The sequence below is a fragment of the Thamnophis sirtalis genome, unplaced genomic scaffold, assembly GCF_051295495.1.
Source record: "Thamnophis sirtalis isolate CommonGarterSnake01/CBP01778 unplaced genomic scaffold, rThaSir2_p1.2 scaffold_3, whole genome shotgun sequence".
NCBI lineage: Eukaryota > Metazoa > Chordata > Lepidosauria > Squamata > Natricidae > Thamnophis > Thamnophis sirtalis.
Genome location: NW_028261383.1, coordinates 23,195,646 through 23,208,721, shown reverse-complemented (window position 1 = coordinate 23,208,721; position 13,076 = coordinate 23,195,646). Strand labels below are relative to the sequence as shown.

Here is a 13,076-nt window from a genome sequence, read left to right as displayed (position 1 = left end):
TGGGAATTCCATAATCAACAGAAAAAAACTCCATCCAAAATTCCTTTTTGAAGAATTCCTCTAATTCTGGAAAAGGAAATATCCAGAAGCTTTGCTGTTAACCAGAAATAGCAGTTAGACATTTTCCATTTCACTCCACTTGCAACTTTAATCATGAGAAATGTTTGAGCAAAATGAATCAGCACAAAATTCGAACAATCAATTTCTTACCTATACTTTCAATGGGAGATCACAAATTCAATTCAAGCAGTCTATAAACTCATCTACCTTTCTTCATATGGATTATCTTGTGTGCAATAAGGGATGATTTCTGACTAAAGCTTTTCCCACAGATAGAACATTCAAAGAGTTTCTCTCCTGTGTGTCCTCTGGTGTTTCACCAGGTGGGAATTCCGACTGAAGCTTTTCCCACAATCAGGACATTTAAAGGGTTTCTCTCCTGTGTGTGTCCTCTGGTGTGTCACCAGAGAGGAATTAATACTAAAGATTTTCCCACAGATAGGACATTCAAAGGGTTTCTCTCCTGTGTGAGTCCTCTGGTGTATCACCAGGTGGGAATTCTGATTGAAGCTTTTCCCACAATCAGGACATTCAAAGGGTTTCTCTCCTGTGTGAGTCCTCTGGTGTCTCACCAGGTTGGAATTCTGACTAAAGCTTTTCCCACAGATAGGACATTCAAAAGGTTTCTCTCCTGTGTGAGACCTCTGGTGTGTCACCAGAGAGAAATTAAAACTAAAGCTTTCCCCACAGATAGGACATTCAAAGGGTTTCTCTTCTCTGTGTGTCCTCTGGTGTGCCACCAGAGAGGAATTCTGACTAAAGCTTTTCCCACAGATAGGACATTCAAAGGGTTTCTCTCCTGTGTGAGTCCTCTGGTGTATCACCAGGTAGGAATTCTGACTGTAATGTTTCCCGCAATCAGAACATTCAAAGGGTTTCTCTCCTGTGTGTGTCCTCTGGTGTGTCACCAGAGAGGAATTATCACTAAAGCTTTTCCCACAATCAGGACATTCAAAGGGTTTCTCTCCTGTGTGAGTCCTCTGGTGTGTCACCAGAGAGGAATTCTGACTAAAGCTTTTCCCACAGATAGGACATTCAAAGGGTTTCTCTCCTGTATGAGTCCTCTGGTGTATCACCATGTCGCTATTCTGACTAAAGCTTTTCCCACAGATAGGACATGCAAAGGGTTTCTCTCCTGTGTGTGTCCTCTGGTGTATCACCAGGTTGCCATTCCTACTAAAGCTTTTCCCACAATCAGGACATTCAAAGGGTTTCTCTCCTGTGTGAGTCCTCTGGTGTATCACCAGAGAGGAATTCATACTAAAGCTTTTCCTACAGATAGGACATTCAAAGGGTTTCTCTCCTGTATGAGTCCTCTGGTGTCTCACTAGGTGGGAATTCTGACTGTAAGCTTTCCCACAGATAGGACATTCAAAGGGTTTCTCTCCTGTGTGAGACCTCTGGTGTATCACCAGGTTGCCATTCTGACTAAAGCTTTTCCCACAGATAGGACATGCAAAGGGTTTCTCTCCTGTGTGAGTCCTCTGGTGTGTCACCAAAAATGAATTCTGACTGAAACCTTTCCCACAAATTGGACATTCAAAGGGTTTCTCTCCTGTGTGAGTCCTCTGGTGTATCACCAGGTCGCTATTCTGACTAAAGCTTTTCCTACAGATAGGACATTCAAAGGGTTTCTCTCCTGTATGAGTCCTCTGGTGTCTCACTAGGTGGGAATTCTGACTGTAAGCTTTCCCACAGATAGAACATTCAAATGGTTTCTCTCCTGTGTGAGTCCTCTGGTGTATCACCAGGTAGCTATTTTGACTAAAGCTTTTCCCACAGATAGGACATGCAAAGGGTTTCTCTCCTGTGTGTGTCCTCTGGTGTGTCACCAGAGAGGAATTAACACTAAAGCTTTTCCCACAATCAGGACATTCAAAGGGTTTCTCTCCTGTGTGAGTCCTCTGGTGTTTCACCAGGTTGAATTTCTGACTGAAGCTTTTCCCACAGTCAGGACATTCAAAGGGTTTCTCTCCTGTGTGAGTCCTCTGGTGTTTCACCAAAAAGGAATTATGACTGAAATTTTTCCCACAGTCAGAACATTCAAAAGGTTTCTCTCCTGTGTGAGTCCGCTGGTGTATCATTGGTGGGAAATATTACTGAAACCTTTCCCACAAACAGGACACTCATACGGTTTCTCTCCTGTGTGAGTCCTCTGGTGTATCACCAGGTGGGAATTCCGACTGAAACTTTTCCCAAAGTCAGGACATTCAAATGTTTTTTCTCTTATGTGTGTGGTCTTGTGTTTTAGGAGTTGGGAATTTCTAATGAAACCTTTCCCACAATCTTGACACTTATAAGATTTCACCATGGAGTGAATCCTCTGATGTATTTACCAGGTGGAAATTACGACAGAAATTTCTCCGACAATTAATGGGTTTTTCTCATTTATGATTCCTCTAGGGTATCACCAAGATGGAATTATAACTGAAAGTTTTCCAAAAATCAGAACATTCAAAGCATTTTCTTCTAATGTATCACCAGCTGGAATTGTGACTTTCCCATAAATAGGATATTCAAAGGGTTTTTCTTCTGGGTGAGTTCTCTGGTGAAATAGAGTTTATGATGAAGCTTTTCCCACAATCTAAACACTCATACAGTTTCTCCTTGGAGTCAATCTACTGATCAATCACCAGACTGAAATTGTGACTAAATGTTTTTCCACAATCAGGACATTCAAAGGGTTTCACTTTTGTGAGAGTCCTCGGGTGCTTCATCAGGATGGAATTCTCAGTGAAACTTTTCCCATAGAAAGGATGTTCAAATGGTTCTATTCTTGTGTATGAGTCCTTCAGGGTCTCAAGACCTGGGAATTTCTAATGAAACTTTCACACAATCTGCACAGTTATATGTTTTCTCCCTCCTGTGAGTTATCGGATGCAGCACCATGTTGCCATGCTCACTAAAGCATTTACCACATTGGGAGCACTTTTGTGGCTTCCTTCTTGTGTGGAGATGCTTCCATGAACCACAAGGGAGCTGTAGTGAGCATAGCTTTTGCCACATTCAGTAAACAATACCTTGTTTAATGGTACTTTTATTCAAGCAGTCTTCTTCCTCACATTACTGTCACCTGCATTATTGTCTCTTCTATATGACTTTACTATTGATCTTTTCCTCCCAACAGACTTCCAGGTTTTTATTTCCTCTTTTGCTGAATTATAAATAACCCCCCTTCACCTCTCATGTAATATATCGTTGAGTTCTGCATAATCTGCTCATTCTTTCTTGGTTTTCTCTCTCAAATAGCTGCTGGAGGAGGAGCAGATTTGTATGGTTTTCTGCAGGGAATGGAAAATATTTTGATTTCTGGCTTGATTTTCTTCTTTTTTCAATGTTGCTTGTTATTTACAGTTGTCCAGAGAGCTCTTATTGGCATCCTGTTCACCTGTAAGATTCAAAGAAAAGTATAACTTTAATTTTTTGTAAAATGATGAGAGATGAGTTGAAAAAAGAAGAATAGTATACACCACTTTTGCTCATGGAAGTCCTCAGTGCAAATAAGGGCTGAAAATTCTGTCTACAACATCTCTGATGACATCCTTGTTCAAGTAACCTTCACTTAACCTATTGCTGACATCTATGGTGAATGGTTTCTGTCTGGAAATGAAAAAAGTGGAATATTGATAGAGATGCTTTGAGAGAGAGAGATGCTTTATTTGTATGCCGCCCTCTTCCCTGGGGGGACTCAGGGCGGCTCACAGCTCAAGGGGAGGGAGGAAAAACAATCACAGACATAAAAACGATACATCATTAAAAACACAACAGTCATACAATTCGAGTGGGGTTGAAATCTTTAACCCCAGGCCTGTTGGGATAGCCAGGACTTAAGGGCTGCGCGGAAGGTCTGGAGGGTGGTGAGGGTACGAATCTCCACGGGAAGTTCGTTCCAGAGGGTCGGAGCAGCCACCGAGAAGGCTCTCCTCCGGGTAGTTGCCAGCCAGCATTGGCCGGCTGATGGAATTCGGAGGAGGCCTAATCTATGGGATCGTATCGGCCTAGTGGAGGTAATTGGCAGTAGGTGGTCTCTCAAGTACCCAGATCCAATACCATGCAGGGCTTTGTAGGTGACAAGTAGCACCTTGAAGCGCACTCGGAGATCAACAGGCAGCCAGTGCAGCTCGCGGAGGATAGGTGTTACGTGGGTGAAACGGGGTGCACCCATGATCGCTCGCGCGGCCGCATTATGGACTAGCTGAAGTCGCCGAATACTCTTCAAGGGCAGCCCCATGTAGAGCACGTTGCAGTATTCAAGCCTAGAGGTCACAAGGGCACGAGCGACTGTTGTGAGAGCCTCCCGGTTCAGGTAGGGCCGCAACTGGTGCACCAGGCGAACCTGGGCAAATGCCCCCCTGGTCACAGCCGACAAATGGTGTTCAAAAGTCAGTTGTGGGTCCAGGAGGACTCCCAAGTTGCGGACCCTATCTGAGGGGTGTAGTATTGGACCCCCCAGCCTGAGAGATGGAACACTTGACCAATTAGTGGGAGGGAAGCACAGCAGCCACTCGGTTTTATCTGGGTTGAGTACAAGCTTGTTAACCCCCATCCAGTCTCTAACGGCTTCAAGGCCCTGGCTCATCACATCCATCGCTTCATTGAGTTGGCACGGGGCGGACAGATACAACTGTGTGTTGTCCGCGTATTGATGGTATTTTAACCCGTGCCGTCGAATGATCTCGCCCAGCGGTTTCATGTAGATGTTAAAAAGAAGGGGGGACAGGACCGAACCCTGCGGCACCCCATATGTTAGGGGCCTGGGGGTCGATCTCTGCCCTCCGACTAACACCGACTGCGACCTGTCCGAGAGGTAAGAGGAGAACCACCGTAAAACAGTGCCTCCCACCCCCACCTCCCGCAGTTGTCGCAGAAGGATACCATGGTCGATGGTATCGAAAGCCGCAGAGAGGTCAAGGAGTACCAGGATGGAGGCATGACCTCCATCCCTGGCTCTCCAGAGATCATCGGTCAATGCAACCAAAGCGGTTTCTGTGCTGTAGCCAGGCCTGAAGCCAGACTGGAATGGATCAAGATAACTGGCTTCCTCCAAGGACCGCTGGAGCTGAAAGGCCACCACCTTCTCAACAACCTTCCCCACAAAGGGGAGGTTGGAGACTGGACGATAGTTGTTAAGAACGGCTGGATCCAAAGATGGTTTCTTCAGGAGGGGTCTCACCACCGCCGCCTTTAAAGCTGGGGGAAAGACCCCCTCCCGTAAGGAGGTGGCAACAACCGCCTGGATCCAGCCCCGTGTCACCTCCCTGCTGTTGACAACCAGCCAGGAGGGGCACGGGTCCAGCACGCATGTGGAGGCACCTACAGCTCTCATGGCCTTGTCCACGTCCTCAGGGGTAACAGCTTGAAAATCAACCCAGCGATGACCTACCAAATTATCCCTTACTAGATGGATGGGAACCCTACCCTAGATGGCAAGACACAGAAGAAGAAAAAATAAAAGAACGTATGGATTTAAAGGGAGAAATTGATAATAACACTGACAATTAAAGACAAGCTGATTAAGGAAAAAGAAATGCATCGAAACTACATGAGAGAATCAGTAAACAAGGAGTTGCAAAGAAGAGTCCATACAAACTTGATTAAGGAGATGATTAGAGGACTGATGCCACAAATGGCCGAAGACATGAGACTATTTCGCTACTATAAAGATACAGGCTGATAGATGAAAGTGTTTAATCTAAAACTAGTTGGACTTAGTGAAATTTAGTGACAATAGATATGGTTAAATAAACAATTGAAAATGATAATAATGTATACATATGTATTGGTATAACAAGTAGTAATTGGATATGAATATTGAATGGTACCTATGAAAGGAAGTTGAGAAATGGTTTGGTTACATATAAAGATTAATTAAAAAAAGAACTAAATTATGATAATGGACATAGTCAAATAAAGGAGAGATAATGATAACAATGTATATATAGGTACGGGTACAACTTAGGGAAATTGGATGTAAATTGTAAACAGTGATTTGGAAAGAAAGATTAGAAACCTTTGTTACTAAACGTTATTGATGTTTAGCTAGAATAGGCCATAAGGAATAGTGTTATTGGGATACTAGAAATAGCAAATGAGATGCCAGTATGTGGTTATGTCTTGAGTTTTGGTATGTTTTATGATGAAGGACGTTTAAATAATTATACTCAAACGAGAATGGGGGTAGGATGATGGTAATATGTATAAATATATTTGATTTAAAATACTAGAATTAATATGAATCATGGGTGACTGTGAAAGAAATGCACGAAATTTTTTGTAACCAACTGATATACTTTCTACAGTATGTAAAGAATGTGTTGTGTCTATTTTGAAAAATAAAAATAAAAAAAACTTTTGATAATAAAATAACAATAACAGATCTAATGGGAGAGAGTCGACCGGAGGTTCTCCAGCTGGACAGTCATGGGGGTGTGTGGCCTCTCAAGAGCCTTACATGAACCCTGTCAGACAAACCATCTCCGAGATCTTTTTTAGATCAGAAGCCCACTGGAGATGGGGTGAAAAGGGGGCTCTCATCAGATCCAGGGGGAAGCAACAGGTCCCTCGCAGGTCAGAGATTTGCCCTCTGAATCAGAGTAGAGGCAGCAGCATGGCAATATGGCTGCACAAGAAGCTGACTTCTAGCCAAAGCAACAGAAGAGGAGTGTGAGGAAGAGATGAAAGACCGGTAAGAAAATTCATCAAATCCACAGTCATAAATCAAACTTGGAAAAGGTAAAGAATCTTGAGAGCATAAATAATATTGAGGGTCAGATCGGGATTTTTTCCAAAAGAAAGAAATAAAAAAAAGGAAAAATGGAGGGTTGAAACACTAGCTTCCCCTCCCCCCAAAAGCCATTTGTTTGAAACAATTCAGACAGAAAGGGTGAAAGGAGACAAAAGTGACAAACCCACTCAAATAGCAACTCTAAATTTGGTTTTCGACTTGAAAAGATTGTGTTTTCAAAGGAGCCTCGGAGCGTGAAGATTTACTGCGTCCGAGTGTTTTTTAACAAACATATCTTAAGCAACCCCAATTAATGAGAAAGGGAATGCAACAAGGGGGAAAGATCAAGAAAAAAGCACTATCTCCTCACTGACAACTGATAACCTAATCTTGCCTGTGTAGGAAATTTTAATTAACCAACTGCCATAAATCAGAACTTGGAAAAGCAGGAGGAAGAAACATACCCGAGTTTTGGCTGTATGCAAACTTGTTCCAATTAATATATTTTGAGCAACTATAATGAGAGGTGAAAAATAGGAAGGAAAAAAACATTAAGAACAAAAAACTGGGAAATAGAAGTTTTCTTTTTTCTCTCTCTATTTTTTATTCTGCAAAAGATCAAGATGGCTCTTTGATGGTGGCTTGGGGAAAATTGAAGATGGTGGACGTTTCAAAACAAAGAAAAGGGATAAGCCAGGAACAGAGAAGTGAGATAAAAGACTTACTAGGAAAAAATTACACAACTAGAAATTGTTATATGGGAAAATATAAAGCTAAGGGGGATTATTCCTAAATATGATAATAAAATGGAGTTGCTAACTGGTTGAATATGATAATGGAAAATAATTAAATAAAGGTTAAAATATCTGGAGGATGTAAGGATGTATAATTATATAAATATAGTGATGAAAATAGCTGGGAATTGTAATCAGGTCTACATCTCGGCCAAAATTAGGCTGGGGTAGGGTGGGGGGTTTAAAAGTACAATGATATATGTATATGTATACTTTTTTGTCCAATTTTTTTTTAAAAGAGAGGGAGGGAGATATATGTTAAAATAAAATATGTATATTGAAAAGGAATTAGAAGTACCATCATCATAAAAGGGAGCTCGCTCAGAAGCTGAAAGAGGGGAGAAGAAAGGGAAGAAGAGAGGGATAGGAGAGAGGGCAGGGGGGGAAGAGGAGAGAAAGGAGGAGTGGAAAGGGGAGAGAAAAGGAGAGAGGAAGGGGAAGTAGAGAAGAGAAGAGAAGAGAAGAGAGGAGGGAAAAAGGGGAGAGGGGGACAGAGGGAAGAGAGGAGGTAGGGAGGGATAGGAGAGAGGGAAAAGAAAGTGATGGATAACGTGCAAATATGATGCATGGAGAGTAGAAGAGCCAATAATTGTTTTAGGGAGTTGATGGTAAGATGAATTGACCTAAACATTTAATAATACAATACGATGTTGCCTATGTAATAGTATACATTTGATTATATGCTACGAAAATGAAAAAATAAAACTTTATATTAAAAAAAACATGTAATGGGAGACTTTAACTACCCTGATATTAACTGGGGGACAAACTCTACAGCAAGTAGGAGATTGAACAGATTCCTAACCAATTTAGCTGACAACTTTGTCATCTAAAAGGTAGAGGAGGGAACTAGAGGAAAAACTACTCAACCTAATTCTTACTAATAGAGAAGCGATAGAAGGAGTTGAAGTTGTCGGAACCTTACTGGAATTCAATATAATGCAAACACAAGGAATAAAATATAATCCAACAAGTGTCTTAAACTTTAGAAGAGCTGATTTTAAGAAATTCATAGCCTAAGCAAAATTTCATGGATAAAAATCCTAAAGGAGAAAACAATGCAAGGAGTGTGGGAAATAGTGAAAAATCTATATATATAAAAGCAAAATACCACTCACGCGTTCACAAAATCTCCAGAACCGTAAAGCCTACAAACCTCAAATTTACCATGTACAGATGAAACTCGAAAAATTAGAATATTGTGCAAAAGTTCATTTATTTCAGTAATGCAACTTAAAAGGTGAAACTAATATATGAGATAAGACTCATTACATGCAAAGCAAGATAGTTCACGCCGTGATTTGTCATAATTGTGATGATTATGGCGTACAGCTCATGAAAAACCCAAATCCACCATCTCAGAAAATTAGAATATTACATGCAATCAAGAAAACAAGGATTGTACAGTAATCCAACAGTCATTGAACCAGATTTTGGTGCTTTTGGCGAAAGTTGCTCTCATCAGAAAAGAGGACTTTGAACCACTGTGCTTCATTAAGACCAGGGTCAACACAGCCGTCTACCAGGAGATTTTGGAGCACTTCATGCTTCCTTCCGCAGACGAGCTTTATGGGGATGCTGACTTCATTTTCCAGCTGCCCACACTGCCAAAAGCACTGAAACCTGGTTCAACGACCGTGGGATTACTGTGCTTGATTGGCCAGCAAACTCGCCTAACCTGAACCCCATAGAGAATCTACGGGGAAATTCCAAGAAAAAGATGAGATACAAGAGACCGAACAATGCAGAAGAGCTGAAGGCTGCTATTGAAGCATCCTGGTCTTCCATAACACCTCAGCAGTGCCACAGGCTGATAGCTTCCATGCCATGCCGCATTGAGGCAGTAATTGCTGCAAAAGGGGCCCAAACCAAGTACTAAGTACATATGCATGGTTATACTTTTCAGAGGTAAGATATTCTTCTATGTACAATCCTTGTTTTATTGAGTGCATGTAATATTCTAATTTTCTGAGATGGTGGAGAAAAAAGAAAAAAGTCAGGGAAACAGTCAGCGCACTAATGGGCGATGGTGGCAAGGAAGCAATGGGCAGTAGAGACACAGCAGAGCTACTGAATTCATTATTTGCATCTATCTTCAGGCAAAAAGAAAAAATAGCCAAAACTTTGATTTTCATAAACTGCGCTCTATGACTAAGATAATGTGGTTAACTGCCCACCCAGTTTCCTCCTACTTGCGAAAGACCTAACTTCCTGCGTTTCAAGCAGAAAGAAATATGTTCCTTATTCTTGTTCTTTAGGTGAAAGAGCATAAGCAGAGTTTTGATTTTGAAGTTTTAGAATTAGAATAAGACAAGTAGCCTGATTAAGTATTTAGGGGTTCAATGGTGGACCCCATGCTGTTTCAGTACCACTTTATAAAGAGTAAGACCACACTTAGACAATTGCACACAGTTTGGTCACCATATCATAAAAACTTGTTGAGACTCTGGAAAGACTGCAGAAAAGAGCATTAGGGGCCTGGAGGCCAAAATAAAAAGAAGGGTTGCAGGAATTGGGTATGTCTAGTCTAGTGAAGGGAAGGACTAGGGGAGACATGATAGCCATCTTCCAATACTTGAGGAGTTGCCACAAAAGAGGGAGGGGTGTCAATCTATTCTCCAAAGCCCCTGAAGGCAGGACAAGGAACTGGATGGAAACTCATCAAGGAGAGAAGCAACTTAGAACTAAGGAGAAACTTCCTGGCACTAAGAACAGTGAACCAGTGGAAGGGTTTCCCTTTAGAGGTTGTGGGGGCTCCATCACTGGTGGCTTTTAATCAGAGGCAGGACAGCCATTTGTCTGAAATGATGTTGGGTCTCCTGCTTGATCAGGGTGTCGGAATAGAAGACCTGCAACATCCCTCCCAGCTCTGTCACAAACCCTCCAGTGATGGGAGCCCCCACAACCTCTGGAGGGAAGCCATTCCCAAAGAATCCACCTTCACTTGGAAGAGACTTTTCCAATCTTCCCACCAGGAGGAAAACTGCAGCCACCAGTTTCACAGCGTGCAGCCCCAGTGGGCTTAAATTCGGGGAGGGAAGGAACCTGCAGCAGCAGCAGCTGAGATGCTCCAGCCCAGTTGCTTCTCTGCTTCCAGGACTCTCCTCCCACCCGCCCGCAACTCACCTTCCAGCTGCTGCTTCGACCCTGGGAAGAGCAGAAAAGCCGCTCTGCACACCACTCTCCTCATCTGATCCCGAAGAGGAAGTTCAGCTGTTCCCAACGGTGCTTTTTTCAAAAGTTACTTTCTTCTACTCTTCCCGTCGCTTTCCAACCTTTCTAGCAATTCAGTACTCGATGGTTTTAACTCCTTTAAGCTCAACCCCAGGTATTATTCGCTTTTGTAGGCACAGGTGTTGCCTATTTGAGCACCATCTCCAGATAGGAGGCAGAAAAAAAATCTATTTCCAGTTTCTACCTGAGGCGTTTGCAAAAGATTTCCCCTGATTAAATGCTATTCAAGTAGTTTTTGACTTCTAGCAACCGACTTTGCAACTGAGCCTAGTGAAATAGTGAAATGTGATGTTACTTGTGAAGATTAGCTATGTGCTGAGCCCTAAAAGTTCATAAAGGTTTTACAGAATTACACAATCAGCTTTCTTAGGGGTGACTCTCAGTGGAGATCAAAACCTCTCTACATGCCAAAACTTTATGACTCTGAGGCTCCCAGGATTTTAGGGCATGGCAGCAGCATCAGGCAAGACACTCCAAGGGAACGAGCTTCACTCCTGCTGGCCAGGGCTGCATCCAAGAGCGTCAACCACCAAGTTTCATTCTTGGAAGAGGAAATTTTATATCTGCTAAATGCCCAGTATAAATTCTGTAAATTTGCTTCCACTGAAGTCTCCCATTAGATCACATAGAGAAATATATGCAGCAGGGCTTAGAAATGGAGCCTAAGAAAGATGGCACGATTTCCTATATATGGTAGAAGAAATTTTCCCCTCTCCCAATGTCTATTTATCTTTTTATTGTACAGAGGGTTGTTTTTTATATATTCTGCTATTTCCGTCATGTTAATTTTAATGTCTTAGAGAAACACAACGTTCAGTTTCATTCTTCTGCATCCTGAATGTCTTCCAGATTTTGAGGCCAGAATTTCCTAGCCAGCATCTCCTTTTCACAAAATATCTGTGAGTCATAAGCAGAGTTCCTGAGTTGCCCCAGTAAGTTGCTGAAGCTTCTAAAAAATACATGGTAAAAAAATATTTTTATTTCTATACCCGGAACCATACCAATTGCTCTTTCTTGCCTTCTGAGGCTTTGGTTCTATGCATCAGACGTCTCCAATAGAAAAAAAGAAGTCACATTCATTGCAATGAACTCTTGCAGTATCCAGCAAAGCCATAAGCTCTTCCAAATTTTTTTCTCTTTCCTATCTTACTGTCCCACTTTATTCCCTCCCCAAAATCACAAATCCATGACTGATAAATATAATTTGTCCCCACTGGGGTAGATTTTTAAAAATAATAATTTTATTTATGGTTTTTTTAACTGCTTGGTGAACAGTGCATTGTCTGGGTCAATACTTTATACACAATACTAGTAATAATATTGTTTAGGTGTACATAATACTTTTCAACTTCTAACAATTATGTATAGATAGTAATGTTAATGTATTATATATGCTCATTTTGCCCAGGATCTCAAACCACGTGGTCCTGTCCATCATTAAACCATCTTTCCAAGCAGGGTCCATGTTTCCAATGTTTTTTCCACTTGGACCTGAACCCAGATGGACATTTCTTCCAACAATTTGGCAACCCAGATGGGTCTCCAAACTAACCTGACCTGGGTAAGCCTCCCTTGCTGGCACTGACCCATTGAGTCTGTGGGTGGATTTTTCCCACACCCTGGCCATTTGGAACAAAGGTATTAAAGGGGCTTTGAATGTTGAGTTCAAAGGCTGTTTGGAAAGGTGAGTACCTCTAAATGTTAACTTTAAAAGCCCAGGAGGTGAAAGAAAGTATGTGTCTCTGTGAGTGAATGTGCTTGAGAAAAAAATCCCTTCTCTGGATCTTGCTCCCTCTGTGCATTTCCTAACTGCAGAAAGACCAACAGAGTCTGGAGAGCATGGGGGATTTGCCAGAGTACAGGACCTTCTGTGGGTAAAAGGGAGAGAGAGCGTGGGAAGGGGTTAAAAGGCAAATGAGAGGTTCATTCTTGGGTGACTGGCTGAGAATCACTGAGCAGATCCCTATTCTGGAAAGGAGGTACCCATACTCTGAGTAATTTGGGTGGACAGAATCCTCCCAGGCCATTGGCCTGAAAAACTGAGGGCTGGCCACAGGTTAGAAGGTACGTTCACCTGTTGAGGGTGGTGTATTCCACAGTTGCAAGGGAGCCAAGTAAAAGAAAAGAGTGGAGCCTTGGACTCTTGTCGCGGACAGTGGGAAGAACAGACCAGGAAATGGGAAGCTCAGAGTCTAGGATCCCAGTGAAATCTCCCCAAGGGAGACTGATGGAGGCCTGGATTTGGGAAAAATTATCTGTCCAGA

General features: G+C 42.3%; 1 protein-coding gene and 1 pseudogene across 2 annotated transcripts in view; both read right to left on the bottom strand.

Moving 5' to 3' along the window:
• Positions 1–10,758, bottom strand: part of LOC106548984 (uncharacterized) — a 95,102-nt pseudogene extending 84,344 nt beyond the window's left edge. Inside the window, exon 1 of the transcript XR_015696156.1 lies at positions 10,705–10,758. The product of XR_015696156.1 is annotated as an uncharacterized LOC106548984 (transcript). The remainder of the gene's footprint in view (positions 1–10,704) is intronic.
• LOC148047590 (uncharacterized) overlaps positions 129–13,076 on the bottom strand; it is a 37,040-nt gene continuing 24,092 nt past the window's right edge. Inside the window, exon 2 of the mRNA XM_087711648.1 lies at positions 129–3,448. Within this exon, the coding sequence (XP_087567774.1) occupies positions 342–2,144 (1,803 nt within the window). The 5' untranslated portion in view covers positions 2,145–3,448 and the 3' untranslated portion in view covers positions 129–341. The remainder of the gene's footprint in view (positions 3,449–13,076) is intronic.